Source organism: Suricata suricatta, chromosome 8, assembly GCF_006229205.1.
Source record: "Suricata suricatta isolate VVHF042 chromosome 8, meerkat_22Aug2017_6uvM2_HiC, whole genome shotgun sequence".
NCBI classification, from domain to species: Eukaryota; Metazoa; Chordata; class Mammalia; order Carnivora; family Herpestidae; genus Suricata; species Suricata suricatta.
In genome coordinates this window covers 106105236-106132881 of record NC_043707.1, presented here as the reverse complement: position 1 = coordinate 106132881, position 27646 = coordinate 106105236, and the positions used below count along the sequence as shown (strand labels likewise).

The window sequence follows — 27646 nt, the reverse complement described above, 5'->3', positions numbered from 1 at the left end:
TCTACTCTCCGGAGCGTCTGCCCAGTGGTGACCGCAGCACTAAGCCCACCCCCTTCCTGGGGCCGCGAGCGCCGAACGCCTCGAACGCAGCCAATGGGTGATGCGACGGCGGCACCGCGGGAGGTTCGATTCACTGGGCCTGGCGGGTCCACTGAGTCCTGGTGGCTGTTAACGCGCGCTTTGGGAAGAGGAAGGTTAAGCGGGAGTATCGCGGCTCGGATTCACTTCTGCGGCACTTTCCAGCTCTTTCTGGGATTCTCCTCCCAAGCCTGGGTGTTTTACTTGTTCTGCCGGGACCCCTGCTCGACCTCCCCCAGTCCGGGCCTGGCTTCCGCGCCCCAGACCTGGGAAAAACCCCTCCGGACTCTAGCGCCTCGCCCTCCCCAGGCCTCAGCTTTTCACCCCAGCCCTTCTCCCCAGGCCTGTAATTACTTACCTCCCCCCCCGCCCCCCGTCATCACGTCCACCTGGACCATTATCCCACCTCTATTCTGCCGAAGCTGGCACTCCATCTGCCTCCTCCCTCTATCCCAAACCTTTACTCACCTTTGCTTGGATACTTCCGCTTTGGTCTGTTCTCTCGCTTTGGCTAACTGGCTACCGACACTCTCACAGTCTGGGCTCAAACTCCAGCCCCTAGCTGGATTCCCTCCATCCATGCGCCCTCTTTAGCCCATGCTTTCAATAATACAGCAGCCTGCTTTAATCCGCCCTGGTTCTGCATTCTCAGCTGCTGGGTACCTTTGATCTTTGGCTGATGGGTACTTGACATTTTATGATCCTAAGCCCAGGATGGTAAGTATGGACATAAGGGAGACTGTGGGGAGCCTTGTGTCTGGGCCTAATGGTCTCAGGCTGCAGGGTCTCTGGAGGTGCTCAGTTTGCATTCTCCCCATATAGAGGAAAAGCTTAGCTCCTAGCCAGCTGGCCAAAAGAAAACCGGAAGGCGGAACTGGTGAGGATGAAGACTGGCAGCCTAGGATAGTGGTGAGTACTCTACCCCCAGGGGTATAGGACAGGTGGGATGCAGGGCTCTTTGGATAGAAAGGAATCCTGGACTTAATTTCTGGGGTTACATGGAATGAACCTGGTCACCTCCAGAACCTTTTCAGTAAACTTTTTTTAAAAATATTTTTTTACATTTATTTTTGAGAGACAGACACAGAGCATGAATGGGGAGGGGGGGCAGAGAGAGAAAGAAACACAGAATCTGAAGCAGGCTCCAGGCTCTGAGCTAGTGGTCAGCACAGAGCCCAAAGCAGGGCTCGAACCCATGAACCGTGAGATAATGACCTGAGCCGAAGTCGGACATTCAACTGACTGAGCCACCCAGGCGCCCTTCAGTAAACTTTTAGTGAGTGCTTACTATGCATCATCAGGTATTGAACAGGATAAGATCTTTGTCCTCAAGGTGCTTACTAAAAGCTAATATAGCCTTAGTTTAACTGATTGGGTTGGGCCTTTTGGCTTCTTTGGGTGGAAAAAAATGGCTCCCCAATAGCAACCAGCTGCCTGCTCTTTTTCTCTTCATCCCCTGCCCAATATCACAGAACAGTAGAGTAGGGCCTACCTTAGGGTCCTGAGCTCACTTGAGCTTAGATCAGAGGAGTGGTATCCTAGTCCCTCGTAACACTCAAGTACAGTATGTTTGACTCTGGTCTGCGTCCTGTGCTCTGCTGCCTCCTTTCGAGGCTTTCTGGGGCTGGCTGTGGGCAAGACCTATAGAAATAAAAATCAATAGGATTATGTAGCATGTATGTACTTCCGAGGTAGAGAGGAGTTCAGGTAGGGTTTAGCCACTGGAACTTTGGAGGAAGGGATTAGCTAAGGAAGGAATAGAAGGCCGTTTTGGGCAGGAGCTGTATGTAAGAGGGGAAGGGACCGGTGTTTGTTTCAGGTGTGTTTTGTAGGATCATTGAGGCTTCTAGTACCTTGGCAAGCTGCTACAGGCTTTTCTGATGGTTCCATAGGGTCTTGCTCTGTAGTCAGACCATTGCTAATGTGCAACAGGCTCCTCTACCTGTGAGGGATAAGGCTGCCTCTTGCTACTCACATGGGTCTCAGACTTGAACTTGGGGCGGCTCTTTGGGCAGTTGGGTCATAAATGGTGCTGTTTGCTGCTGTTTGGTCCTAAAAATGCTTTCGTGCTAGTGTCCTCACTGCCGTGGTGTGGGCTGACTGGCTCACTTCATTCACCTCGTCCAGTACTCTACTTCAGATTGGACAAGTTCTGTAACCTCATTAACCTCTGGCTTTCTCACCTGCTAAATGAGTATAATATCAAAGGATCGCTGTGAAGATGATACACGATAATACATGTAAAGAGTTTAGCACAGTACCTGGTATTTAATAAGTGTTTTATATGTTAGTTGAAGACAAACTCTACGGTCTTCCAGACTTCACCCTTCCCAATACTCTTCTAGACTCCCAAGAAACAGAAATCCAGCAGTGGGACCCAAAGCAAAGAGTGTTTCCTGTCGCCTTTTCGGAAACCTTTGACTCAGCTAACGAATCGACCACCTTATCTGGACAGTAGTCAACATGTAAGTCAAAATTGCAACCTGCTGGTAAATGTGTGTGTCTTTCTTGCTTTGTCTAGGGAGGCTTCTACTCCTGAAGACTCCTTCAGTGCTCTACAGAGTAGCCAGTAGACAGATTTGGTGTAGGCTTTGGGTCTGTCCACAGCCTCGAGGGCCTGGAAGAGGCCTGGCCTCTTGCCTTCTGAGATGTGTGTCTGACTGGGAATCCCCCTTGTTTGTGGCTATTGGGGCACCAGGTCTCAGGTGGCTCAGATTCCTGAGGACATGAGTGTATCAGAAGGCCACGGCAGGGTATTGGAACCAGGATTCTCATGCCAGCTCAGTCTCTCACTCAGCCTAACTTACAGGTTTCACCTGTTTCCTATAGTAAACTCAAACAATCTTTACAATGGGCATGTTCTGGACATTATCTCATGTTACTCACTTTTTAAGATGCGGAAGCTGAGTCTCAAAGGGATTAAGTAATTTGCCCCAAATTACATTTATAGAATAGTCAAGATCTGCTTAGTTTCACCAAAGCTTTTTCCACCAAACTTTCTGAGGACTGTTGTATTGAGCTCTGGCCCTAACCTTCAAAAACCCTAGGAATTTCTTAAGTGATAAAGCCGCAAGGTGTCTTTTATTATTCATAAAAAACCCTTTCAGCCACACCTGAGTTTCTGTTAATGAGATTTCCGTTGTAAAGTGCCTGACCGTGATGGCTGGTTGCTAGGGAACCAACCCACCGGTGGCCAATGTTTAATCAATCAAGCCTGTGTAATGAAGCCTCCATAAAAATCCCAAACCGTCAGGGTTTGGAGAGCTTATGAAGAGGTGAACAGGAACTCATCCATGTGCCCGGAAGTGGCACACCAGAAACTGCAGAGAGATAGAAGCCCCTGTATGCACGACCCTTCCAGACCTTGCTCTGTGTATCTCTTCTGGCTGTTCATATCCTTTATTTTATTAAAAAAATTTTTTTAATGTTTTTTTAAATTTTTTTTTAATGTTTTATTTATTTTTGATACAGAGAGAGACAGAGTATGAGAGGGGGAGGGTCAGAGAGAGAGGGAGACACAGAACCGGAAGCAGGCTCCAGGCTCTGAGCTAGCCGTCAGCACAGAGCCCGACGCGGGGCTCGAACCCACGAACGTGAGATCTGACCTGAGCCGAAGCCGGAGGCTTAACCGACTGAGCCACCCAGGCGCCCCTAATGTTTATTTTTGAGAGAGAGAGCATGTGCACACGTGGCGGGGTGGGCGGTGGGCGATGGGCAGGGAGAGAGAGGTAGACACAATCCAAAGCAGGCTCCAGGCTGTGAGCCTGTTTCAGGGCTTAAACTCATGGACTGTGAGATTGTAACCTGAGCAGAAGTCGGACGCTTAACCAACTGAGCCACCCAGGTGCCCCTGTTCATACATACCCTTTAATAGTGCTTGTGATACACTGGTAATCTAATGGGTAAACTTAGTTCTTGAGTTCTGTGAGCCACTCTAGAAAATTAATTAAGCCCCAGGAGGGGGTTGGGACCCTCTGATTTAGAGCCTGTTGGTCAGGGAGCAACCTGGATTTCAGATTGCGGTCTGAAGTGGTGGTGGGGGGTAGGCAGTCTTGAGAGACTGAGCCCCTAACCTTAGGTAGTGTCAGAAATGAGTTAAATTGTAGGACACCCAAGTGGTGCTGAATAATTGTGTATAAAAAACACACACATCTGATGAAGGACTGTGGTAGAGCAGGGCAGACATACAGGAGTGTGTTTTTCCTTTACAGGGACATTTTGAAGGAAAAATGGGAATATGTAATGGACATTAGTTATTTGTGCATTCAGCAAACATTTTAAAACATTTTTATATAATATTTGATAAATACAAAGGAATACGTATATAACATGTGAGATAAAGCACTGTGAACCTGCCATCTTGCCCTAAAACATCATTAAAGTCATAATCCTTTTTCCTATCCTGAGAGGTAACCACTATCCTGAATTATCTTCATCATCCCTTGCTTTTGTGATAGTTGAATTATATGTGTATAATTCACTAAGTAATACATTGTTTAATGGTTTACTGAGCCTTTAAAACTGGCGTGTAATTCTCTGGGATTTTTTTTTTCTTTAATTTAAAAAAATTAAAAATTTTTTTTAAATTTAGATTCAAGTTAGTAAATATAGTGTAGTATTGGTTTCCTCCTCATACCTCATCCAGTGCTCGTCCTAACAAGTGCCCTCTTTAATACGCATCACCCATTTAGTCTATTTAGTTGCTCGGCACCCTGCCAGCAACTCTGTTTGTTCTCTGTATATAAGCGACTCTTAATGGTTTGCCTCCCTCTCTGTTTTTATCTTATTTTTCCTTCTCTTCCTCTGGGACTCTCTTCATTCAGGATTTGTTCAAGTTGTCCTATGTAAGTATATGCCTTAAGTGCAGGTGTAGTGGGAGTATACAACAGGGGTCTAACCCCCTGGGGGTTGGTGAAGACTTGAATCTGAGGCGTGTGCTGATTAGGTTAAGCCATCAAGGATATGTGGAGTCAGCCAGGTAAAGAGAGTGGGGGTGTTCTAGATGGTGTTCTAAAGGCAGAGTGCCTCAGGCCCAGAAAAATTCTGTAGTGCAAACCTTTGAGCACTTGGTCTTAGATGTGATGAGTTTGAAGCCTGATGGGGGATTGTTGTAAGTATAGGCAGGTGTGGAGCTTAGGAGGCCAGCAGGGACTGGAAATAGATTGGGGATCCTTAGCATAGAGATAATTGATCCCTCCAAAGTCTATTGGAGTGTCAGGGTGAGTGCGGTCAGCAGAGCTGAGGGGCAAGCCCTGATCCCTGAGGAACACTGACTTTTAAGGGGGTTAAGCAGACAAAAGGAGCTTATTAGGGGACTGAGCATGAGGTCCTAGGATAGTAGGAGAGGTGTGTCATGGAAGTGAAAGGCAGAGAATATTTGAGAAGAAAGAGTGGCTGGCTTTGTCTAGCAAGGTAAGGATGGAAACATGTCCACTGGAATTAAGGTCATGTAGGCCATTGGTGATCTTGGCCAGTCATTTCAGAGGAGTAGAAAGGGGGAGGATAGGAGGAGAGGAAGATTAGAAAAGGGAGACAGACAATTCTTTGTATCAGTTTGAAGGGGAGGAGATAAGAGGTCAAAGAAGTTTTTGTTTTTAAGATAGGAGAGAGTCAAGTATGTTTTGAATGCTGGTGGGAAAGAGCTGGTAGAGAGGGAGAGGCTGAGATACGGGAATGATCAAACGGAACTGATTGAGTGAATCTCTCTGGTAGAGGGAAGCTTTGACCTTGATGGGGAGGAGGGATGATATTTTTCTATCAGAAGGAAGGGATGGTATGACTTTTCAGTAACTAAAGTGAGAGCATGCTCTCTCCCCTGTCTCTGTCAGTCTTATCAGAACAGATTTCCTAAAACTGGCCATTGCAATTCTTACAGGCTGTGCCCTTGTGTTTTTGGCCAGGGATACTCACTCCCACGCTAATTGTACGAACTTGCAGTTCTCCCTGCAGATGCTGTGGTTACTGGGTTTTATTGAAAGTCTTGCTTTTTTAAGTCTGGGCACAAGTTTTTGGCTACTCTGAGCCTCAAATCTAGCCTTCTGTATTGACCACCTTTTTTTTTTTTAATGTTTTATTTATTTTTGAGACAGACAGAGCATGAGTGGGGAGGGGCAGAGAGAGGGAGAGAGGGAGACAGAATCGGAAGCAGGCTCCAGACTCTGAGTGGTCAGCAGAGAGCCTGATGCGGGGCTCGAACCCACAAACATGAGATCATGACCTGAGCCGAAGTCAGAGGCTTAACTGACTGAGCTACCCAGGCACCCCTGTATTGACCATCTTGAAAAGAAGATTTCAGTTTTCTGGGGGTGCTTGGCTTGCTCAGTGAAGTGTGAGAATCTTGATCTTGGGATTGTAGGTTCATGCTCCATGGGACATTGGGTGTAGAGATTAAGTAAAAAAAAATTTTTTTTTGAGAGAGAGACAGAGGCAGAACTTTTGCTCACCCAAAGTTGGGATCAAAAATCACAAATCGTGAGACTATGACATGAGGCAAAGTCAGATGCTTAACAACTGAGCCAGCCCAGCCAGGTCCCTTAATTAAAAAAAAAAATCTTAGGGGGACCTGGGGTGGCTCTGTCAGTTTAGCATCCTACTTCAGCTCAGGTCATGATCTTGTGGTTTGTGAGTTCGAGCCCCGCATCAGGCTCCGTGCTGACTGCTCACAGCCTGGAGTCTGCTTCAGATTGTCTCCCTCTCTTGCTGGCCCTTCCTTCCCCACTCATGTTCTGTCTCTGAAAAATGAATAAACATTAAAAATTTTTTTAAATCTTTAAAAAATTTCAGTTTTAGAGTTGAAGCCAAATTCTGTCTTTTGACTGAAGAGTAGCTTTTTGTTAGCATTGTTCATGTATGTTTCTCATTATCATTGTTATCCATATTTATAATAAGTGTAGTAATTAAAATATTCAGCTGCAAAGAATATGCAAATAAAGAATTTAGGCCTTCCTCCAACCTTCCCTTTATTGTGTTATTTAATGTGATGAAGTTCAGTTCTTCACATTCTTTTTTTATCTTCCAGTAGATTGTCAAATGTATTCATTATGTTTTTCCTATTTAAAGTACACTGAGTTTCTAGGAATTTATGATCTGTATAGCAATGGGTCAGAATTAAAAGGTATAAATTTTCAGGGCAAGACAGGTTTGCTTTTTTCCCTATTAAACTACCTTTTTGCTTGAGGGGAGTATTTTTCATTATGTCTTTTTCCACTAATGTATTCCCATTACAACTACTGTTAGGGGTTCTATTCTTATTTTCTCTTTGCTATCTTGGGTTTTAGCTCTTGTTTTTTTGAGGTTCACAGGCCATTGTAATTCCCTAGAGGGCTCGAGGAGAGAGAGAGAGAGAGAGAGAGAGAGAGAGAGAGAGAGAGAGAGAGACAGACAGAGAGAGACAGACAGACACACCCACCCACCGACACTGACCGACTGAGACCAGAACTTTAATGGGAGTTGTCAGAGTTCACTCAGGAGCTGGTGCTATGGACTCCCCTGCCTCCTCTCCTGCCCCAGCCTGATGTGGGGCTTGAACTCATGAACTGTGAGACCATGACTTCAGCCTAAACCAAAACTTGGATGCTTAACCAACTGAGCCACCCAGGCGCCCCTCCAGTGCTTTCTTCTTAACGTGCTGCACCCTAGGGAATATTTAGTTGTCCTCACTGACATGGCCTTTCATGAAAGAATGGGTCTAAGCCTTGGTGGCTGACTGAGGCTGGTTACTTGCTGGTGGCACCCTCTCCCTGAGTATTTGTGAAATATTATGTAAATTCTCAAAGATGAAAACTGTTGTATAAAACCTCATAATAAGGAGCAAGTGTTCTTGTGTTCTTTTTTTTTTTTTTTAAGCTTTTATTTATTTTGAGAGAGAGCACATGTATATAATCTGGGTAGAGGCAGACAGAATTCCAAGCAGGCTCTGTGCTGACTGGGGATAGGGTGAGGCTAGGATGGGGTGGGGGGTGGCTCAGTCTTATGCACCATGACATGAGATCATGACCTGAGCTGAAATTGAGTTAGATGCTTAGGGACGCTTGGGTGACTCAGTTGGCTAAGCTTCTGACTTCAACTTAGGTCATGATCTCACGGGGGTCCTTTGAGCCCCGAATCAGGCTCTGTCCTGACAGCTCAGAACCTGGAGTCTGCTTTGGATTCTGTGTCTCCCTTTCTCTTTGCCCCTCCCTCACTCATGCTCTATCTCAAAAATAAATAAACATTAAAACAAGAAAAGATACTTAACCAACTGAGCCACCCAAGTGCCCCTCCTTATATTCTAAATGCTTCTGAGTGAGCTGCAATCAAAATATAATGCTTTGAATGTATTTATTATCTTTAAATTTTAGACTGCATTTGTAGAGATTATCCCATAACCTCTCCAATCAATCCTGATCAATCCTGAATCCCTGTGTTTTTTTTTTTTAGGAAGCCTTTATTCGAAGCATTTTGTCTAAGCCTTTTAAAATCCCCATTCCAAATTATCAAGGTAAGCACGGAGACTTCCTATCTTTTGAATCAATCACATGCGAATGTATCTGAATAGACGAAAACCTCTGCTTCGGTAATGCGTGCTTACCTTGGAATTGACGGTGTCAGCCCAGGGGTGACTGTGTATGGGGTGGCTCTCCAGAGGCTTGCATGAAGGCTGTATGTGATAGATTCAGCGGGGCTGCCACACCTGATTACCCCCCCCCCCCCCCCCCCCCCCCCCCCCCCCCCCCCCCCCCCCCCCCCGTCTTCTTGGTTGGGATGTGCCAGTGCTCAGGAAGCTCCTGGTGGGCCCTGGTGGCTAATGGGCCCAGGCTTCATTCAGTCCGAGTGAGTTTGGTAGCATCTTGTCTCTGAGGCTGGCTCTGTCTGAGACCTAGGTTCTACAGAGTTTTCCCTGTTCTTTGTAGAGCATATTATTGTGCTGAAAGGGTAGAAGGCTACCTTTTAAGAGCTCTCCATCTTGAAAGGCCCTTTGGGTTCCACACCTTTCTAGGATTGATTTGAGATGAACAAGACCCAGTCCTCCAGAAGTTTATAGTTAAATGGGAGAAATAAAATGGGAAAAACTGGTCTGAAGCAGACTGGGATAATGGTCAGGTCAAGGTGCCCAGCAGGGTTTGGAGAGGTCTGGGAGAGAGAAGGTCATATGCAAGCCTAAAGGTCATATGAAAGATAGGCATTTAAGCTGGGCCTGCTGATCTCTCTGTAGAGTCCCAGGTGACAGATTGTTGGTTTCTAGGTCCTCTGGGCTCTCGGGCATTGGGCCTCAAAAGGGCTGGGATCCGCCGAGCCCTCCATGACCCCTTGGAAGAAGGTGCCTTGGTTCTGTTCGAGCCTCCCCTGCTGAGCGCCCATGACCAGCTGAAGCTTGACAAGTACGTGCATTGGTATTTCTTGAACAGGTTTGGTTTTCTGTTAAGTGCATATACCTGGGAGGGCAGAGGACATTTTGGTGTGATCCCCCCCCCTTGGGATTGGCATGCTTTCAGAGTGCTGTCATGACCACTGCATCATCCAGAGAGTAGGTAGGTGGGGAGGGAGAGTGTGGGGGGGGAAAGGTGGGCATGTCCAGTTGGTGGGGGTTCCTCACCCTTCCTGCCAAGCTTGCTCAGAGGAGCAGGAGGGATTGATGTCACAGGGAATCCTCTCCTCACCTTCTAACTCCTGGAGCAAAAATTCGCTATGATTTGATTATCAGCCAAGAAGGTCTTCTCTTAGGCAGCCACCTCTGGATCAGCAGGACACAACTTCCTGAGGGTGTGGCCTTGCACGTGTCTGAGTACCATGTTTTCTTTGCTGTGTTTTCTCAGGGAAAAGCTCCCTGTCCATGTGGTTGTTGATCCCATTCTCAGTAAAGTCTTACGGCCTCATCAGAGGGAGGTAAGGGGAGCTGGGGTAAAGAGGTATGGGCTGGGAGGCTGTCTTCCCTGGGACTGCAGCAGTGTGGATTGAAGTGGCCTGAGTGCTGTTATTCCCTAGGGAGTAAAGTTCCTGTGGGAGTGTGTCACCAGTCGGCGCATCCCTGGCAGCCACGGCTGCATCATGGCTGATGAGATGGGTCTGGGCAAGACGCTGCAGTGCATCACGTTGATGTGGACACTTTTGCGCCAGAGTCCAGAGTGCAAACCAGAAATTGACAAGGCAGTGGTGGTGTCACCCTCCAGCCTAGTGAAGAACTGGTACAATGAAGTTGGGAAATGGCTTGGAGGGAGGATCCAACCTCTGGCCATTGATGGAGGCTCTAAGGATGAGATAGACCAAAAACTGGGTATGGAGCCTCAACTCTTGTATACAACTTGCTCCCTTCTTGTGTTTATGCTCACTGATGGCAGGTTGAGGGCACTGAGGGGGTGGAAGAGAATTCCCATGGAAAATAGTTGAAATAGTTTCAGGCTAAATTAAAGAACCATCAAACTTTTTTTCTGTAACATATTCTCAGATTTGTTCCCTTGACCCGTTTTCTGTTGTAGAAGGATTCATGAACCAGCGTGGAGCCCGAGTGCCTTCTCCCATCCTCATCATTTCCTATGAGACATTTCGCCTTCATGTTGGAATCCTCCAGAAAGGGAGTGTTGGACTGGTCATCTGTGACGAGGTACTGACTCTCAGCAGTCTGGGTGGTAGGAGAAAGTGTTGAAATCTCCTAAGAACTGCCATCCAAAAGCTGTGCCAGGGAGTATTAAGGACAGGGCTTGTTGCCTTAGAGGATACAAGTGAGAGGGAGAGCCTTCGATACCAGCCTGCCACAAGGGATTAAGCAGTGCTTGGAGCTTGAGGAGGGTGAGGTACTGTGGGCTGTTTGGTTGCTTCCAGACAGTATTCTTAGACCAACGATGGACTTTGAAAGATGAGAGGGATTTGGATGGGAAGAGAGAGACTGTATAGTGTTTAAAAGAACAGGTTCTAGAGTCAGAGACTTTTTTTTTTTTTAATCTTTTTGTTTGTTTGTTTATTTTTGAGAGAGAGACAGAGTGTGAGTGGGGGAGAGGGAGAGAGACAGAGACAGAGACAGAATCTGAAACGGGCTCCAGACTCTGAGGTGTCAGCACAGAGCCTGATGTGGGGCTCCAATCCCTAGCTGGGAGAGCATAACCTGAGCCAAAGTTGGATGCTTAACTGACTGAGCCACCCAGGCACCCCCAAGAGTCAGACTTTTTTTTTTTTTTTTTTCCTCCAAACTCTGGCTCTTCTACTTATCAGTAAAATGACCTTGGATAAGTTACTTAACCACCCAAGCCTCTGTTTCCACATCAGTAAAATGGACTAATAATATTTGTTTCATGGGATATTGTGAGGATTAAATGTGCCTGGTATGTCCTACAACTTTGATAAAGGTCAAGGACTATGGCTTTTTTATTTTAGGGCTGTGGGAATGCACATGAACAGAGGCACAGAGGTGGTAAAGTCAGTGTGGACAGTCCATACACCTTATACCGGTCTGTATTGACTCTCGGGGACAGGGAAATATGGCAGTAATTACTTACTAGCCTTTTCCACCACTATGCATGAATATTGGCAATGATGCTACTACTTAGAAAGGAATAAGGGTGGTGGGAGCTTCACAGTATAAAGAATTTTCCAGAGGCACCTGGGTGGCTCAGTCAGTTAAGTGTCTGACTTTTGTTTACTGCTTGGGTCATGATCTCCTGGTTCATGGTTTTAAGCCCCATGTTGGGCTCTGCACTGACGGTGTGGAGCCTTCTTGAGATTCTCTCTCTCCCTCCGTCTCTCTGTGTCTCTCCCTCCTCATGCTTTCAAGGTCTCAAAATACGTAAGGTTTAAAAACAATGAATTTTCCAGGTTTTCAGGGTGCTTGGCTACCCTGAGGCTGTTCTCATTATTTGTACTCCTTGGGAAGAATTAAGGCCACTTTGCACACTCCTGGGACATTAGTGGAGATGTGGCTGATGTTGGCCCCCATTTGTCAACATTGGGAACTTTGATTGTGGTCTGGGAACTGTAGGTTATTAGCTCCTTATCTGAGGGACTTTTGGAAGGGGACAGAGAAGAAAGGCTTATTTTTGGGTTACTGTGCTTTCTAGTTATAAGTTCTTTCCCAATTGGACTTTTGTCCTAAATAAAGAGTTAGTCATTACTGGGTATGTGTGCCAACGTTTACTTCCATGATGGGCTGTTCTTGTAAGAATAAATGATTTAGGAGTTTGAGGTAGGGTATGTGTGTGATAAACCCTATGAAGCTCAGGGCCCTGGCCCATCTGGAGTTTCTTTTGCTCTCTAGAGTTTCTTTTCGTTCTCATTCTCTCCTGTTTCCTGAGCTGACTCTGCAGGGCAGAAGGGACCAGGCTGCTTCTTTTCATAGTGCAGTATCCTGGCCTGCCTTTTAACTCATCCACCTTTTATTTGTCAGCAGTTCTGTTCAGACCCACAGTGCTTACTTTTGGTTGATGCTTCTTTCTGAATACAGAAGTGCTGAAAATAACTCTGTGTACAAAATCTTTGATCCTCACAGTCATCTGAGCTAGGCAGGGAGAGTCAGAAGACATGGGGTCAGCCTTGGCTTTGCCACTTGTAAGCACACTGTGTAGATGAGACTGTCCAGAGACTCAATGACTTCTGTACAGTGGATGGCACAGGGTAAACCTGAAAGGGACCGGATCCTGATCAAGAGAGATCATCTACGGATGCATTCTGGAAAATGTATGACTAGATGAGGGATTGAAATCCTCCTCCTCCTCCTCCTCCTCATCATCATCTCCATTTTAGAGTTTAGGAGTGCAGTGACTTGCCTGAGTTCCCCCTTTGAGGACCTAGTGAGCTGGGACTTGAATCCAAGTCTGGGGTTTTAAGATTGGGCTCTTATCCCGTACTGCCTTTTATCTAAACTAAAACTTGGTGCAGGAAGCTTGGCTTAGGTATGGAAGGACTGGCCCTTTTGTTTTTATTTTTATTTAAAAAATTTTTTTTAATAGTTTATTTTCAATTGGTTTCCATGTAACACCCAGTGCTTCTCCCCACAAGTGCCCCCCACCATGACCATCACCCTCTTCCCCCCTCCCCCTTCAGCCCATGGTTCGTTTTCAGTATTCAATAGTCTCTCATGATTTGTGTTCCTCACTCTCCCCAGTTCTCTTTTCCCCCTTCCCCTCCCTATGGTCCTCTGTTAGGTTTCTCCTGTTAGACCTATGAGCGCAAACATATAGTATCTGTCCTTCTCCACCTGACTTATTTCGCTTAGCATGACACCCTCGAGGTCCATCCACTTTTCAACAAATGGCCATATTTCATTCTTTCTCATTGCCATGTAATACTCCATTGTATATATACCACATCTTCTTGATCCATTCATCAGGTGATGGACATTTAGACTCTTTCCAGGATTTTGTTTTTAAAAAGGATAACTGGAGAACTCTGCCAGAACAGAAATTCAGCAGCAGCTTATTAATAAGAGCTCTGACAGCTTTTCATTTGGCCAAACACTGGATTTGCTGAGATGCTACAGTTTGGGTCTTAGTTTAATTTTTTTTTAAGAATTTATTTTTTAAGCAATTTTTTTTTTACTGTCTTTATTTATTTTAGAGAGAGGGAGAGAGAAACAGCATGAGCAGGGGAGGGTCAGAGAGAGAGGGAGACACAGAATCTGAAGCAGGCTCCAGGCTCTAAGCTAGCTGTCAGCACAGAGCCCGATGCGGGGCTCGAACCCACAAACCGTGAGATCATGACCTGAGCCGAAGCCGGATGCTTAACCGACTGAACCACCCAGGCACCCCAAGCAATTTCTATACTAATGTGGGACTCAAACTCACAACCCTGAGATCAAGAGTAGCATACTCTTCTGACTGAGCCAGCCAGGCACCCCAGAGAGTTTGGGTTTTAAATCTCTGGGTGATGGTGGCAGGAGTTGGGTCTGGAGCTGGGGTGTTCCCATAGTGGGGAGCTGGGATTGGCTTTCCCTTTCACAGAGATCCACAGAAGTAGTGTGTCAGCCCAGTTCATTTTTTGGATTATTTATTTATTAAGTGCCCATTATGCATTAGACCCTGGTAATCCCATTGATGCCTGCCCTCGGGGAGCCTCAGTTTAGAGGGACCCAGTTGTTGACCTGTATTTCCCTAGAATATTTTTTGGGTTTTTTGTTGTAAAAAAAAAAATTTTTTTTTTCTTTTAAATTTTTTATTTATTTTTGAGACAGAGAAACAGTGTGAGTAGGGGAGGGTCAGAGAGAGAGGGAGACACAGAATCAGAAGACAGGCTCCAGGCTCTGAGCTGTCAGCACAGAGCCCAACATGGGGCTCAAACCTATGAACTGTGAGATCATGACCTAAGGCCGAAGTCAGACCCTTAACTAACTGACCCAAGTGCCCTTCCTTGGGTCTTTTGGGGAATCTCCTTACAAGTTTCAAGTTTTATTTCCCTCTTTGACTACAAAATCTCAGCCTTCTATCTTAGGACTAGTGCTTGGAGCATCTAATTGTTTTTTTATTTTTTGTTTTGGGTGTCTTAAGATTTCTTTAATTGAAATGTAATTGACATGACATTGTATTAGTCTTAGGTATACAACATCCAGTCATTTTTAAAGATTAAAATTCTATGTCTAATTTTTTAATAGCAACGTTGGTTATTCTTTCATTTAATAAACATTTACTGAGCAGTTCTCTGTGGGGAACCATGTGCACCAAGTTATATAAAGGCAAATCTGACATGGTCTCTGTTTTAAGAAGTTCCTGTCTAGGTGACGAGATTGAGTACAGTAGAGTATGATTAGTACTCTATATAGCAGTAGATGAGAGAGAGAGTAGTACAGTGCCCAGATTTTGGAATCACACAGACTTGAGTCAAATTCTAGTCCTGCTACTTTCTACTGGTGTGATTTTGGTGTGTTCACTTCTCTGTATTCCACTTTCTCTAAAACAGGTATTACAATTCCCACTCATCTGATTGTTATCTGGATTATAGAAGAGAATATAGAAGTGCTTCTTATTTGTCCAGTACCTGGCACTTTGAAAAGATTTAATAAATAGCTATTATGTACAGGGGCACCTGGGCGGCTCAGTCGGTTAAGCATCCAATTTCAGCTCAGGTCATATTCTCATGGTTTGTGAGTTTGAGCCCCATGTCGGGCTCTGTGCAGACCGCTCAGAGCCTGGAACCTGTTTCAGATGCTGTGTCTCCTCTCTCTGCCCCTCCCCCACTCATGTTCCTTCTCTCTGTATCAATAATAAACATAAAAAAAATAGCTATTATGTACAGAGTGTCACAGGAGCATGAAAGTGGGAGACACCAATAGCCTGGAGTCATTGAGGAAGGCTTTACATAGGAGGTGACATTTGAGGAATTTGCTTGTGGGAGGGAATTCTGGGCAGAGGAATAGCATGCGCAAAGAGACCTAAGGAAATCCAACATTAAGAGTGGGGAGGAGTTATGGCTTCCTGGAGTAAGACAAACTGTGGAGATTGTCAGAGAAGTTAGCTAGGGTCTTACTGAGAAGTGCTAAACTAATGAGTTTGGACTTGATCCTAGAGATAGGAGGGTCAGTAGAGGGTTTGTGTTTAATTGCATCATACAAGGCTGGCCAGAGGGAGCCACATATACTTGTTTGTTCATTCTTTCACTGGTGGTTGCATTTGGGGCTGTAATGGGGACTGTGGATAGAATAGGCACAGTCTTGATCTTGCCCGCATTGTTCTTGGGGGAAAGAGGAAAGATAATAGGGTCTTCCTTGAAAAGGGCTTAGAAGAGAGAAGGGCTTAGAAGAGAGAAGTAACAGTGGTGTGTATGAAGGGTGGGTGACAGGGATTGAGGAAGAGATACAAAGGGAGGAAGAGAGGCTCTTTCTTTAGGATTCTACAGGGAGAGGGAGGGAGGAACCTGGGCCAAATCTAAAGGGACTTGGGCTCTGACAGCCCAGACATGGCCTGTTAACCAATCCAGAAACATCTGCTTCATGATGTTCTAAGTTGGTTGGGCTATTGGGAGGGAGGATTCCTTGAAAGCATGGGCCACTAATGTGGCTGAATGTCTCTGAAGAGGATAGGCAGGCTGCTAAGGCTCTGGAGGTTATGGCAGGGAAAGCAGGGGAGGTAATGAAATCCAGGGAATCCTTGTTTTATGGATGGATGTAGCACTGGTGGTCTGGAAACTGAAGATCTGTCTCTTGAACCTGACATTTCTCCCTAAGCAAGCAGGTAAATTCTCATTCTTGCTGTGCCCTGCCCAGTTCCTAAGGCCCCAGAACCTGTAATGTTTAAGATTCCTCTTTCCTCTTTGCCTGTCTACACAAGACTTTTCTATCATTAGGGATGCCTTATCATGCCCAGGCCTAAGTGAGAATTAATTTCCTCGCAGGGACACAGACTTAAGAACTCTGAGAATCAGACTTACCAGGCCCTGAACAGCTTGAACACCAGCCGGCGGGTGCTTATCTCCGGGACCCCCATCCAGAATGATCTCCTTGAGTATTTCAGCTTGGTACATTTTGTAAATTCGGGCATTCTAGGTAAGAATCCAGCCTTGTCTGCTACATTGGGGAGGAGCCTTGCCTTGGCCTTGGGAGTATAACTCTAGCTGAAGAGAGAAAGGAGAGAATGAATGCTAGTTATATGTGGTTAGTCAGTTACTCTTGTAGGAAGGCTGCTCTTGTCAGGGAGTAGCAAAGCCATTGGGAGCCCTTGTTTCTGCTGAGCCACTCAGCAAGGCCCACTCTAGCCATTTTTCCACTACAAAGATGGCAGGATCTATGCATAGTATGGTGTCACTATTAGCTGGGGGTGGAAACACTACCCGCAGGCATTTTTGCTCATCGCATCCTAGCTGCCTCACAAGAGCTTTGGCCTCAGAGCAGACTGTCTTGGGCTGTTTTGTTTTAAGCTCCTTTTGAGTGTACAATTCAGTGTCATTAAATACACTTACATTGTTGTGCAACTATCACCACCATCCATCTCTAGAACTTTTTTCATCTTGCAGAACTGAAACTCTACCCATTAAATAATAACCTCCCCATGTCCCATTCTCCACCCCGCCCCTGGCTCTAGTCTCTGGGAACTACAGGTGGACAGTTCTTGCACTTAAATATCTGTGGCCAAGGATGTCTTAGTGCCACCTCAGCTTGCTGGTGCTCAGGAAGATGGCTTTAGGCAAGAACCAACTAAGCAGTAAGGTTTTCATGGAGTGAACACATTTGTGTAACCACTGTCAAATCAATTACTGCCACCATCTCAGCAGCAACCCCTTCTAATCATTATTCTCACCTTTTTCCCCAGAAGTAAATGCCCTTCTGACACTCAAGATTGGTTTTTGCCTATTTTTGAACTTTTGTAAATGGAATAATACAGTATATATTCCTTGGCATCTAGTTTCTTTTATTATGTTTATGAGATTAATCCATGTTGTTGCTTGTACAGTAGTTTGTTTTCTTGTTTATATACTATTCCCTTTTCATGAATATACCAGAATTTATCTGTTCTGTTGATAGACAGTTTCCATTTTTTTAAAAAATTCTTTTGAATAATGATGCCGTGAACATTCTTGTATATGTCTTTACCTGAGCATAGTATGCATTTCTGTCGTGTAAATATGCATTCTCTGTCCTACAAGTGTAATTCTCGGTCCTACAAGTACATACAAGGGTACGTATGTGTTCAGCTCTAGTAGATAATCTGGTTCTCCAAAGTCATTGTGCCGGCAGTGTATGAGAATTGCAGTGTCTCTACATCAGGGGTCAGCAAACTTTTCTTAAAGGGATACATAGTATTTTAGGTTTGTAGGCCATACTGTCTCTGTTTTAACTACTCAGCTCTGCTACTGTAGTATATAAGCAGCCATAAAGTATACATTAATGGGCTTGGTTGTGTTCTAATAAAACTTTATTTACAGAAGCATGTGGCTGACCCATGGCTGTAGTTTGCTGACCTCTGCTCTATACCATGACTAATATTTATCTTAAATTTTTTTTTTCTGCCCTCCCTGCCCAACAGCCCATGGACTTGTCAGGGCGCTGATGGGCTGAACTTCAGGGCCACATGGGGGCCAGTCTGTGATGCACTCTGAGGGGAGAGGCCTCCTGCCTGCATTTAACCTGATGAGGGCCCTGGGGGCTGACATTTGTCTCCTGTTTGTGAAGCTCAGGTGTCTCTCGAGCCTGGGCTGCATCAGGCAAGGAGAAAAATTAAAGATTTGGGGTTTTTTCAAAAACAATTTTTTAAAATTTTAGTCATTCTGGTAGGTGTTTAGTGATACCTCATTGAGTTTACCTATTGTTGAATAAAGTTAAATACCTATTAATATGTTTATCTGCCATTAAGAGATCCTCCTCTGTGAGATACCTGCCCTTTTTATTCCTGGCCAAAAGAAAACCCTATACCCATTAAGTAATTACTCCCTATCTCTCCTTACCCGCAAACTCTGGCATCTTCTTTCTATCCCTATGGATTTGCCTGTTCTGGACAGTTCATATAAATGGTATCCTATGATATGTGACCTTTTGTGTTGGTTTCTTTTACTTAGTATAATATTTCAGCCACAATGTAGCATGTATCATACATGCTACTTCATCTCTTTAGATGGGTTTTTTAAAAATCCAGTCTGACAATTGTATGGTCTTTTAATTGGATTATTTGGTCCATTTATATATAATGCACTTAGTTATATATTTGAGTTTTAACCTGTTGGCCTCTCAAGTCTCCACTCCTTTGGTTAGCTCTCTGATCCATTCAAACAGAAATTGCCTATAATTTGTTCAGCTTTGTTCTTGGCAGGAAGGTGGTCTGTAACAAAGTAGTCTGCCATTATTGGCAGTGGGATAATCATTCCTTTTTTTATATTACTTTTTTTTAATTAAAATTTTAATACAGTTCTAATCAGTGTGCCAGTTTCATTTCAGCTCCTTCATTGCCAGACCTGGGGGCAGGGATTGCTTCAGTTTCTCCGCCTTCTTGTTGTGATGACCAACCTGCATCAAACTTTAACTTGACATTATCCTTATGTTTTCTTTTTTTTAAAAAGGAAGTTTATAGGTGTTTTTTTTTAAATAATTTTTGAGAGAGAGTGCCAGAGGGGCAGAGACAGGGAGGCACAGAATCCAAAGCAGGCTCCAGGCTCTGAGCTGTCAGCATAGAGCCCCATGCAGGTCTCAAACCCACAAACCATGAGATCATGACCTGAGACGAAATTGAAAGCTTAACCAACTGAGCCACCCAGGCGTACCCCCCTCCGTTTTTTTTTTTTTTTTTTTTTTTTTTTTTTGAGAAAGAACATCCCATGAAGGGCAGAGAGAGGGGAGAAGCAGGGCTTGAGCTCACCCAAAGCGGGGCTCAAGCTCACTTGACATGGGCCTCGAACTCACAAACTGTGAGATCATGACTAGAGCTGAAGTCAGATGCTTAACGACTGAGCCCCCCAGGTGCCCTTATGTTTCTTGATCTTGACAAATTTGGCATCCTTTCATTTGGCTGTGAGTAAAAAGTCCTTGATTTCTTCAATTTTGTAAGGCATGGCTAGGAGGGGCACAGGGGAACACATGGCCAAAAGAGCAAGTGGCTAGAAGTGAGGATTGAAAAGAGTGAGACTCCCCCTCTTTTTTTTTTTTTTTTTTTAACTTTCTTTAATGCTTTATTTTTCCCTTGTCTCTTGTCTTAGGAACTGCCCATGAGTTCAAGAAGCATTTTGAGTTGCCAATTTTGAAGAGTCGAGATGCAGCTGCCAGTGATGCCGACAGGCAGCTAGGAGAAGAGCGGCTGCGGGAGCTCACCAGCATTGTGAATCGGTAATGGCAGGGCAGGGGCTGGGCTAGGCAGCAGCATTTTTTTTTTTAATTTTTAATTTTTTGATCTTTATTTTTGAGAGAGAGTATGGGTTGGGGAGGGGCAAATAGAGAGGGAGACACAGAATCTGAAGCAGGCTCTGGGCTCTGAATTGTCAGCACAAAGCCTGATATGGGGCTTGAACTCACAGACTGTGAGATCATGACCTCAGTGAAAGTCCAACACTTAACCGACTGAGCCACCCAGGCACCCCCCCTTTTTTTTTAATGTTTATTTTGAGAGAGAGAGAGGGAGAGACAGAATCCCAGGAAGGCTCTGCACTGTCAGTGCAAAGCCCAATGGGGGGCTCAGACTCATGAACCGTGAGATCAGGACCTGAGTTGAAATCAAGAGTCAGACGCTTAACCAACTGAGCCAAAGGTGCCTCAGCAGCACCTTTCTTTGGGATTTTCCCCTAAGTGAGGTCATCAGAGTTGCCTCCTAAATCATCCGAGTCCAATCTTTTGGGGCCTTGGCCTATGAGGACTGGGATGCTGGGAAGGGAATGGGATCTGTGCCCTGACTATAGCCACTGAATGAATGGAGATGTCTTACATGTAAGCCAAGTTCCTGCCTTCTTCCTGGCCTGGGCCCTGTGGTCTGATTTTGGGCTGCTTAGCATCCTGCTGAGGAGGCTCTTCTCTGATGCTGGTCTTCCTGAACAGAATATCCCTTGGAGCATTGTTAGTACTTCAGCATCCTGTCAGTCAATCTTAGACCAACAGCACCAGGCTCCCCTTCTCAGATCTGACAGGTAGAAATGGGTGTGGCTCCCAGACTAAGAGGGCTTTTCTATAGGGTCCACATAATCCAGAGAGCAAGTACATTCTAGATTCCTTGTTGTAAGTAATACACTTGATGATTTCCATCCTGGCATCCTGCTCGCTCGCTCGCTCGCTCGCTCGCTCTCGCTCGCTCTCGCTCTCTCTCTCTCTCTCTCTCTCTCTCTCTCTCTCTCTCTCTCCCTCTCTCCCAATTTTAGATAGCAAGAAGGAGAGTCACTGTATTCTTAGGAGCTGCTCCTTAGGTACCTGATCCCTGTCCTTCCTGGTCTGCCAGGAGGTATGGGCTTAATGTCATTGCACCTTGGGCCATGTGGTATTTGGGCAAGTAGAAACTCCTCTAAGGACTTAGTGGTTTGCAGCTTGCTTTCCCTATCTGAGCACTAGGCTCAGTGGGAGATCTTGGCCTTTAGAAGATCAGCTAAACTTCTGAAAAGGAAGAGAAAGAGTATCAGTGTAAGCTAGACTGTTTGAAAGGGTCTCTGTTCCCATGACTGAGACCCTGCCCTGATAAAGATTTCTTTGCTGTAGGGCTGATGTGTCTCTGACATTTGATTCTACAAAAGAGAGACATTTTTTTGGGTTCCTTGGGTGGTAGCTTTTATTCTAGTAGAATTATCAGGGCGTTTTTACCAGCTTTTTGCCTTTTTATCCTTTCTCCCCAGGTGCCTGATAAGGAGGACCTCTGATATCCTTTCTAAATATCTGCCTGTGAAAATTGAGCAGGTGGTTTGTTGTAGGTACTGAACTCAACTGAGGGGTGTAGGGTGTGAAAAAGCTCAGCCCTTGGGCTCTCAGTGTCCTCAGGGCAGAAGCATCATCCAGCCTTTCCCACTAACCCAGCTGTCCTTTTTTCAGGCTGACACCCCTTCAGACTGAGTTGTACAAGAAGTTTCTGAGACAGGCCAAGCCCACAGAAGAGTTGCGTGAGGGCAAGATAAGTGTGTCTTCCCTTTCTTCCATCACCTCACTAAAGAAGCTTTGTAATCGTGAGTTAGGTCCATGTTCTGGGGTCCATTGAGAGAGGGAACAAGGAAGGGTGGGCACCTGTAAGTCCAACTGCCTTCACCAAAACTTGTCTAGAGTCCTCATAAAGGCCACATGTGATTGCAGCCCTCCCCAAGGCATGAACCCTGCATTGTATATCCTGTAAACCAGACCCTTTGCTTTGGAAAATTTTACTTATCCTTTGCCCAGCCCATGCTTGGGATATATGGGACTGTGTATATGTGCACACACATGTGCATATAAAATGTTGGACAGGAGGAAGAGTAAATCTTGCCCTTTGTGGTATAGTTCCCTTCTTGTTGGGAGAACACACTAGTAAGCAAGGTGGTCCCAGATGGAACTGACTGCAGACTGGGATTGGGGTCCAAGCAAGTCTGGTGCTGAGGAAGGTCTGTTGGGTAGGCTTCTAGAGGAGGTTACAATGAGCACTGAAGTGGAAACTTCGGAAAGCATTGTAGCTGGCATTTTAGGTTTTGTTTTTATTGTTGTTTTCAGATCCAGCTCTAATCTATGACAAATGTGTGGAAGAGGAGGGTGGCTTTGAAGGTGCCTTGGAAATATTCCCTCCTGGTTATAGCTCCAAGGCTCTAGAGCCCCAGATGTCAGGTGAGTCAGTCTTTGTGCTTCTCTGGGAGAAGGGGTGGGAAATTGTCTCTTTGTGCTAGATGTACCCTTGCCTCGAGGCATGATATCAAGAGTAAGAATCCTGGGCCATGGGGATGGCCTACTGGGGGCTAATGGTTGATGATTTCCCCAGGTAAGATGCTGGTCCTTGATTACATTCTGGCAGTGACCCGAAGCCGAAGCAGTGACAAAGTAGTGCTGGTGTCCAATTACACTCAGACATTGGACCTCTTTGAGAAGCTTTGCCGGGCCCGAAGGTAGGGAAGAGCCAAATCAGTTTGCCAAAGGAGTGTCTCCCTTACTGTCCCCCTTGGAAGAGTAGGTGGTAGTTGTTCTGATTGGTGAATATGGGCCAAAAGATGTGGGTGCAGGGGGGTACTTCCCAGAAAATACCTCTTCTCTTCTATGATGATCCCAGCTCCGTCTCCAAGCAGAATAGCCCCTGGTCCTTCAGGTACTTCCAGAGGACAGAGTCCTGGCCCTCAGTCCCCTGCCTTTCCCTTTGGGAGTTTAGGCCCTCAGGCTGTACATGAACAGCCTCAAGCCTGGTTAGTTCAGTCCTTCGGTAGGGAGCCTCTGCTTCCTTCTTGGGTTTTGATGTCTGGATTCCCCTTTAGGTACTTGTATGTCCGCTTGGATGGCACAATGTCCATTAAGAAGCGAGCCAAGGTTGTAGAGCGCTTCAACAATCCTTTGGTAAATGTACAGCCCTTGTTCCCATGCTACCAATGCAGTAACATCAGAATCAACAGTTGATAGAGAAATTAGAAGGGTGTTCTGCTTTAGCTTGGGGGTGTGGTGGGGTTAGGCTGGTTGGTGATGGATGGGCTGGGAAATTGGTAGGCAGACAAATTGGTGGTCCTCACAGCATGAGTACAGATATATGAGAGAGAACAGTTGGCTGAGCTGAATAGGATTCCAGTTTAGGCTGCAAGAGGTTCTTTTCCCCTGCTTCCTTTCTTTCCAGAGCCCTGACTTTGTCTTCATGCTGAGCAGCAAAGCTGGGGGTTGTGGCCTCAATCTCATTGGGGCAAACCGACTGGTCATGTTTGACCCTGACTGGAACCCAGCTAATGATGACCAAGCCATGGCCCGGGTCTGGCGTGATGGTCAAAAGAAGACCTGCTATATCTATCGCCTGCTGTCTGTAAGGATGGGGACAGTGGTTACAGTAGGGGTGGGTCATGAAAAAGACCTTTAGGACCATCTTGGGTTGTTTCTCAGTACCTGTTTGTTCCCTCTGCCTCTAGCACTGGCCAAGCTATGGGTTTAGCAAACCTTACTGCGCCTTCTGGATACCTGTTCAGTGGTTGACAAACCCCCTGTGGCCTCATCTCTTCACAGGGCATCTGCTTTCCCTCGTACCTGATTTCTGCCTGATTTCTATGCACTTGGCCTTGTAATCTTCTCATACTCCATGTGTCCCATGGAACTAATAAGTAGAATTGACATTCTCCAAGTTCTGAGTGATCAGTCATACAGACCATCCATCCTATAGTTCTCTTTTAAAGCTGTATTCTCTGACTTGACTACTCTCTTTTCTTCCTTGTTACTGTCATCTACCCTATGCTACTTTCCTGATTCATTGATGACTTTGCATACCAGCCTAGCTTCATTTCTTCCCCAAATTCAGTTATCATCTTGACTTTAAGGGCCATTTAGTTATCCACCATCCATGTTTCAGGCTTCATCCGGCTTCCATGTTTCCTTGACTTCATCTCTAATGACAAGTTCAATTTCCCATTTAATTACTCCCAGGGCCACACTCTGGACTTTAGTAATACCAAAACTATACACAGCACCCAAAACTTTAACAGCTATCATTCTATTCTCAATTTCCTGTCCTTCAGCTTTCTTAGATCTCCTATATCTGCTTTAGCTTAATCTCCGTAGTACCTCACCTTTCCCCTAGTCTGGCTTCATTTCCCTTTGTTCGGCCTGATTCCTACTGTGCATCGTTTTACCCACTCTTTCTGTAATACCTAATCCACTTGGATCACAACAGATGTTCTCAGCTTCTGCACCAGATAAAATCTGTGGATGTAGATCAGCACTACCACAGATTCACATATTCCATTTGGGCTGGGCTGTATCTCGTTTCTTTCAGTAGCCCCTTCAAGCCTTGACCACTTTTCTCAAGGTTTTTACTTAACCCTGTCTGTCATTCTTTTTGCGGAGACCTTATCTTTTGCTTCACAGAAAAAATATAGGCCACCAGGCTTGAATTCTCTCACCTTTTTGTAAATCTCTAGACCTGCTCTTCCCTTCCCATCTCAGAGGAAGATAATTTCCTTCTTTGTTTGAGGCTCATCATTCCAGCTCTGCCCTGGATTGTTTTCCTTCTTTCTTAGTTGATTAAGGTCTCCTTAATTTCCCCAAGCCTATAAACATGCTGAGGAAGCTCTCACCTTAAACCAATTTAACTCTGTCCTATTTTTTTTTAATTTTTTTTTATTGCTTTTTATTTTATTTTTGAGAGACAGAGAGAGACAGCTGGAGCAGGGGAGGGTCAGAGAGAGAGGGAGACACAGAATCCGAAACAGGCTCCAGGCTCTGAGCCAGCTGTCGGCACAGAGCCCCCGACACGGGGCTCAAACCCACGAACCGTGAGATCCGACCTGAGCCGAAGCCGGACGCTTAACCGACTGAGCCACCCAGGCGCCCCTAACTCTGTCCTATTGTAGCCACTACCTTGGGTTACTTTCCATGCATTCACACTGTCACATTTCTCCAAAGCCTACAGATTAACTTCACTTCCTCATCTTCTATTCACTCATCCGACTGCTTTTTTAACACTTTTTTTTTAATAGTTTATTTTTGAGATAGAGACAGAGCATGAGTCAGGAAGGGGCAGAGAGAGACAGAGGGAGACACAGAATCTGAAACAGGTTCCAGGCTCTGAGCTGTCAGCACAGAACCTGATGCGGGGCTCAAACCCATGAATGGTGAGATCATGACCTGAGCTGCAGTCAGACACTCAGCTGACTGAGCCACCCAGGTGTCCCTTATGACTACATTTGAACCTGCTTTTGAATGTACTATTGGCTTTCTACTTGCCAAAACAAGAAACTCTTGGTTTTTCTTCTGTGTATCTGACACTGTTGACTACTAGTCTTTAAAATTCTATTCTCGGGGCACCTGAGTGGCTTAGTTGGTTAACCACAGACTTTGGCTCAGGTCATGATCTTGCAGTTCGTGAGTTCGAGCCCCATGATGGGCTCTGTGCTAACAGCTCATAGCCTGGAGCCTGCCTCAGATTCTATGTCTCCCTCTCTCTCTGCCCCTCTGGCACTAGCTTGCTTGCTCACGCGCACGCGTGCGCACGCTCTCTCTCTCTCTCTCTCACGCAAAAATGAGTAAGCATTAAAAAAATAAAATTCTATTCTCTTTGGAAATTTCACTCTGGTTTTCCTGCCTCTGTGATTACAAACTCATTATACTGACAAATCTCTAAATGTTTAGCCAAGATCTCTTAACCCGAGTTCTACACCCATATTTCCATCACCTATTTTACATTTCCACTTGTATATCTTATGAACGCATTAAATGCATGGTGAATAAATTCATTTCCTTTCAAAATTATGTCATTTAATGGCTCCATTATCCAACCAACCCAAATCTAGGTATCATCCTGCTGGACCATTCTCTGTCTTGTAACAACAAATCACTGTCTTCTGAAAACTTCCTCATCTAACCTTCCTCTTTGCCTCATGCTAGATCACAGTCCTGTTTCACTTGGATATCACAGCAGCTTCCTAATGCTTTACCTTTGGTCTTAATCGGTTCATCATATATTGCTTCCAGAATGAACTTTCCAAAAATTCTGATTTTGCTTTTCATCACTTGCAGGACATATGCCAAGCCTGGCATCCACATTTCTCCAGTAAGGCCTCTGCTGACTTACTCAGTCCCAGCTCTTACTACACTTCCACCATCCTCAAGACAGGCTCAACTCCTCAGTCATCTAGTAGGCCAGGCTTATGCTTTTGTTCCTATGTGGGGCCCATGAGCTTTCCCTTCTCTCTTCTATTGTAAACCATCTATTCATTTTTTAAGATTCAACTCAAGGATAATCGTTACTTCAAGCTTTTCAATACTTTTCCCCTCTACCACCCCTCTTGTGGGCTTTTGGGAATCCTATACAGGTTTCTGTTATTGTACCAATTAGTTTATGTGTCTCTCCCAGTAGCTTAGGAGCTCAGAAATAGGATTATATTTGATTCTTCTTTGTATCCTAGTGTTGGCACAGGGCCTGGCATAGGATACCTAAATGATATTTATTGAGTGTGAGAGGCCTGGGCCTGGCGTGGAGGTCTGGTGAAGCTGCTGCAAACCTCAGTTCACTCTGAGGGAATTTAGCCAGGACATGAAACCCTCCATTGGTAGAGAAAATATCCTGGGTGAGCAGACATGTACAAGTCATGTTCACAAGAGACAGGTTGGGAAAATGGGCTCAGCTGAGCAGATGTGTTGCTATAGGACTTTTACTTTTCATTCCTTTCCCCTTCTCTTGGGTGGCCATAGTTTCTACCCCTGGGTTTTCCCACCCGCTATGTCTGGGAATGATTTCACTGTACATCTTTGGGCGCGCCCCCACCCCAGGCAGGAACCATTGAGGAGAAGATCTTTCAGCGCCAGAGCCACAAGAAGGCACTGAGCAGCTGTGTGGTGGGTGAGGAGCAGGATGTGGAGCGGCACTTCTCTCTCGGCGAATTGAAGGAGCTGTTTACCCTGGACGAGGCTAGCCTCAGTGACACACATGACAGGTGGGTGGGGTGCCCTTGCAGGCCATTACCTCTGAACTCCCTGCACAGCATGGAGATGGGCTTTCTAGTTACCACAGCTCTGTCCTCTGCCCCCAGGTTGCGCTGCCGCCGCTGTGTCAACAACCACCAGGTCCGGCCACCCACTGATGGTTCTGACTGCACCTCAGACCTGGCTCAGTGGCACCATAACACTGATAAACGGGGGCTCAAGGATGAGGTACTCCAGGCTGCCTGGGATGCTGCCTCCACGGCCATCACGTTCGTCTTCCACCAACAGTCTCATGAGGAGCAGCGGGGTCTCCGCTGATAACCAGTTGGTCTGGGTGTAGCTGTTGGAGGAAGGAGACAGGGAAAGGGGGTTCCTTGCTGCATAGGACCCTACTGAATTTTGTTCTCTGGGACAAAAATCATCAAGGAGGGCTGCATGATGTTTGCCCAAAGTTTATTTTATAAGAAAAACTTTTTTGGTTAAAAAAAAGAAAGGAATAAAGGTATGAAAGGGACTGAGTCCTGGGAACAGCATGGCGAGCCCAGCAGAGAAGAGGCCTGGTAGTGGACACTCCTATACTTTTCTAAAGCCTGGGGACCTGCTTGAGAGAAAGCAGGAACCTCAGGCGGGGGGGGGGGGGGGGGGGGGGGGGGGGGGGGG

At 45.6% G+C, this 27646-nt stretch overlaps 1 protein-coding gene across 3 annotated transcripts; it reads left to right on the top strand.

The window, feature by feature from the left end:
• RAD54L (RAD54 like) lies at window positions 1–27519 on the top strand. 3 transcript variants are annotated; one of them, XM_029949168.1, is made up of 18 exons: window positions 1–123; window positions 901–987; window positions 2424–2543; window positions 8497–8557; window positions 9302–9437; window positions 9873–9942; window positions 10042–10330; window positions 10533–10657; window positions 16366–16516; window positions 19654–19780; window positions 21265–21339; window positions 21458–21588; window positions 22103–22213; window positions 22365–22488; window positions 22849–22927; window positions 23199–23378; window positions 26834–26997; window positions 27094–27519. In XM_029949168.1, exons 1-18 carry the CDS (start codon window positions 94–96, stop codon window positions 27302–27304), a joined length of 2271 nt encoding a protein of 756 aa, XP_029805028.1. In that variant the 5' UTR covers window positions 1–93; the 3' UTR covers window positions 27305–27519. The 3 variants fall into 3 exon arrangements, with proteins under 3 accessions (XP_029805028.1, XP_029805030.1, XP_029805029.1); XM_029949169.1 differs by lacking the exon at window positions 1–123 and adding an exon at window positions 140–795; XM_029949170.1 differs by lacking the exon at window positions 21265–21339.
• The last annotated feature ends 127 nt before the right edge of the window (window positions 27520–27646 follow it).

Excerpts from the sequence above, each read along its gene's own strand:
- RAD54L (XM_029949168.1), top strand. The coding sequence starts at position 94 with ATGGGTGATGCGACGGCGGCACCGCGGGAG. Across the intron at positions 16,517-19,653 it reads TGTAAATTCGGGCATTCTAG|GAACTGCCCATGAGTTCAAG; the intron begins GTAAGAATCCAG and ends CTCTTGTCTTAG. Across the intron at positions 19,781-21,264 it reads CTCACCAGCATTGTGAATCG|GTGCCTGATAAGGAGGACCT; the intron begins GTAATGGCAGGG and ends CTTTCTCCCCAG.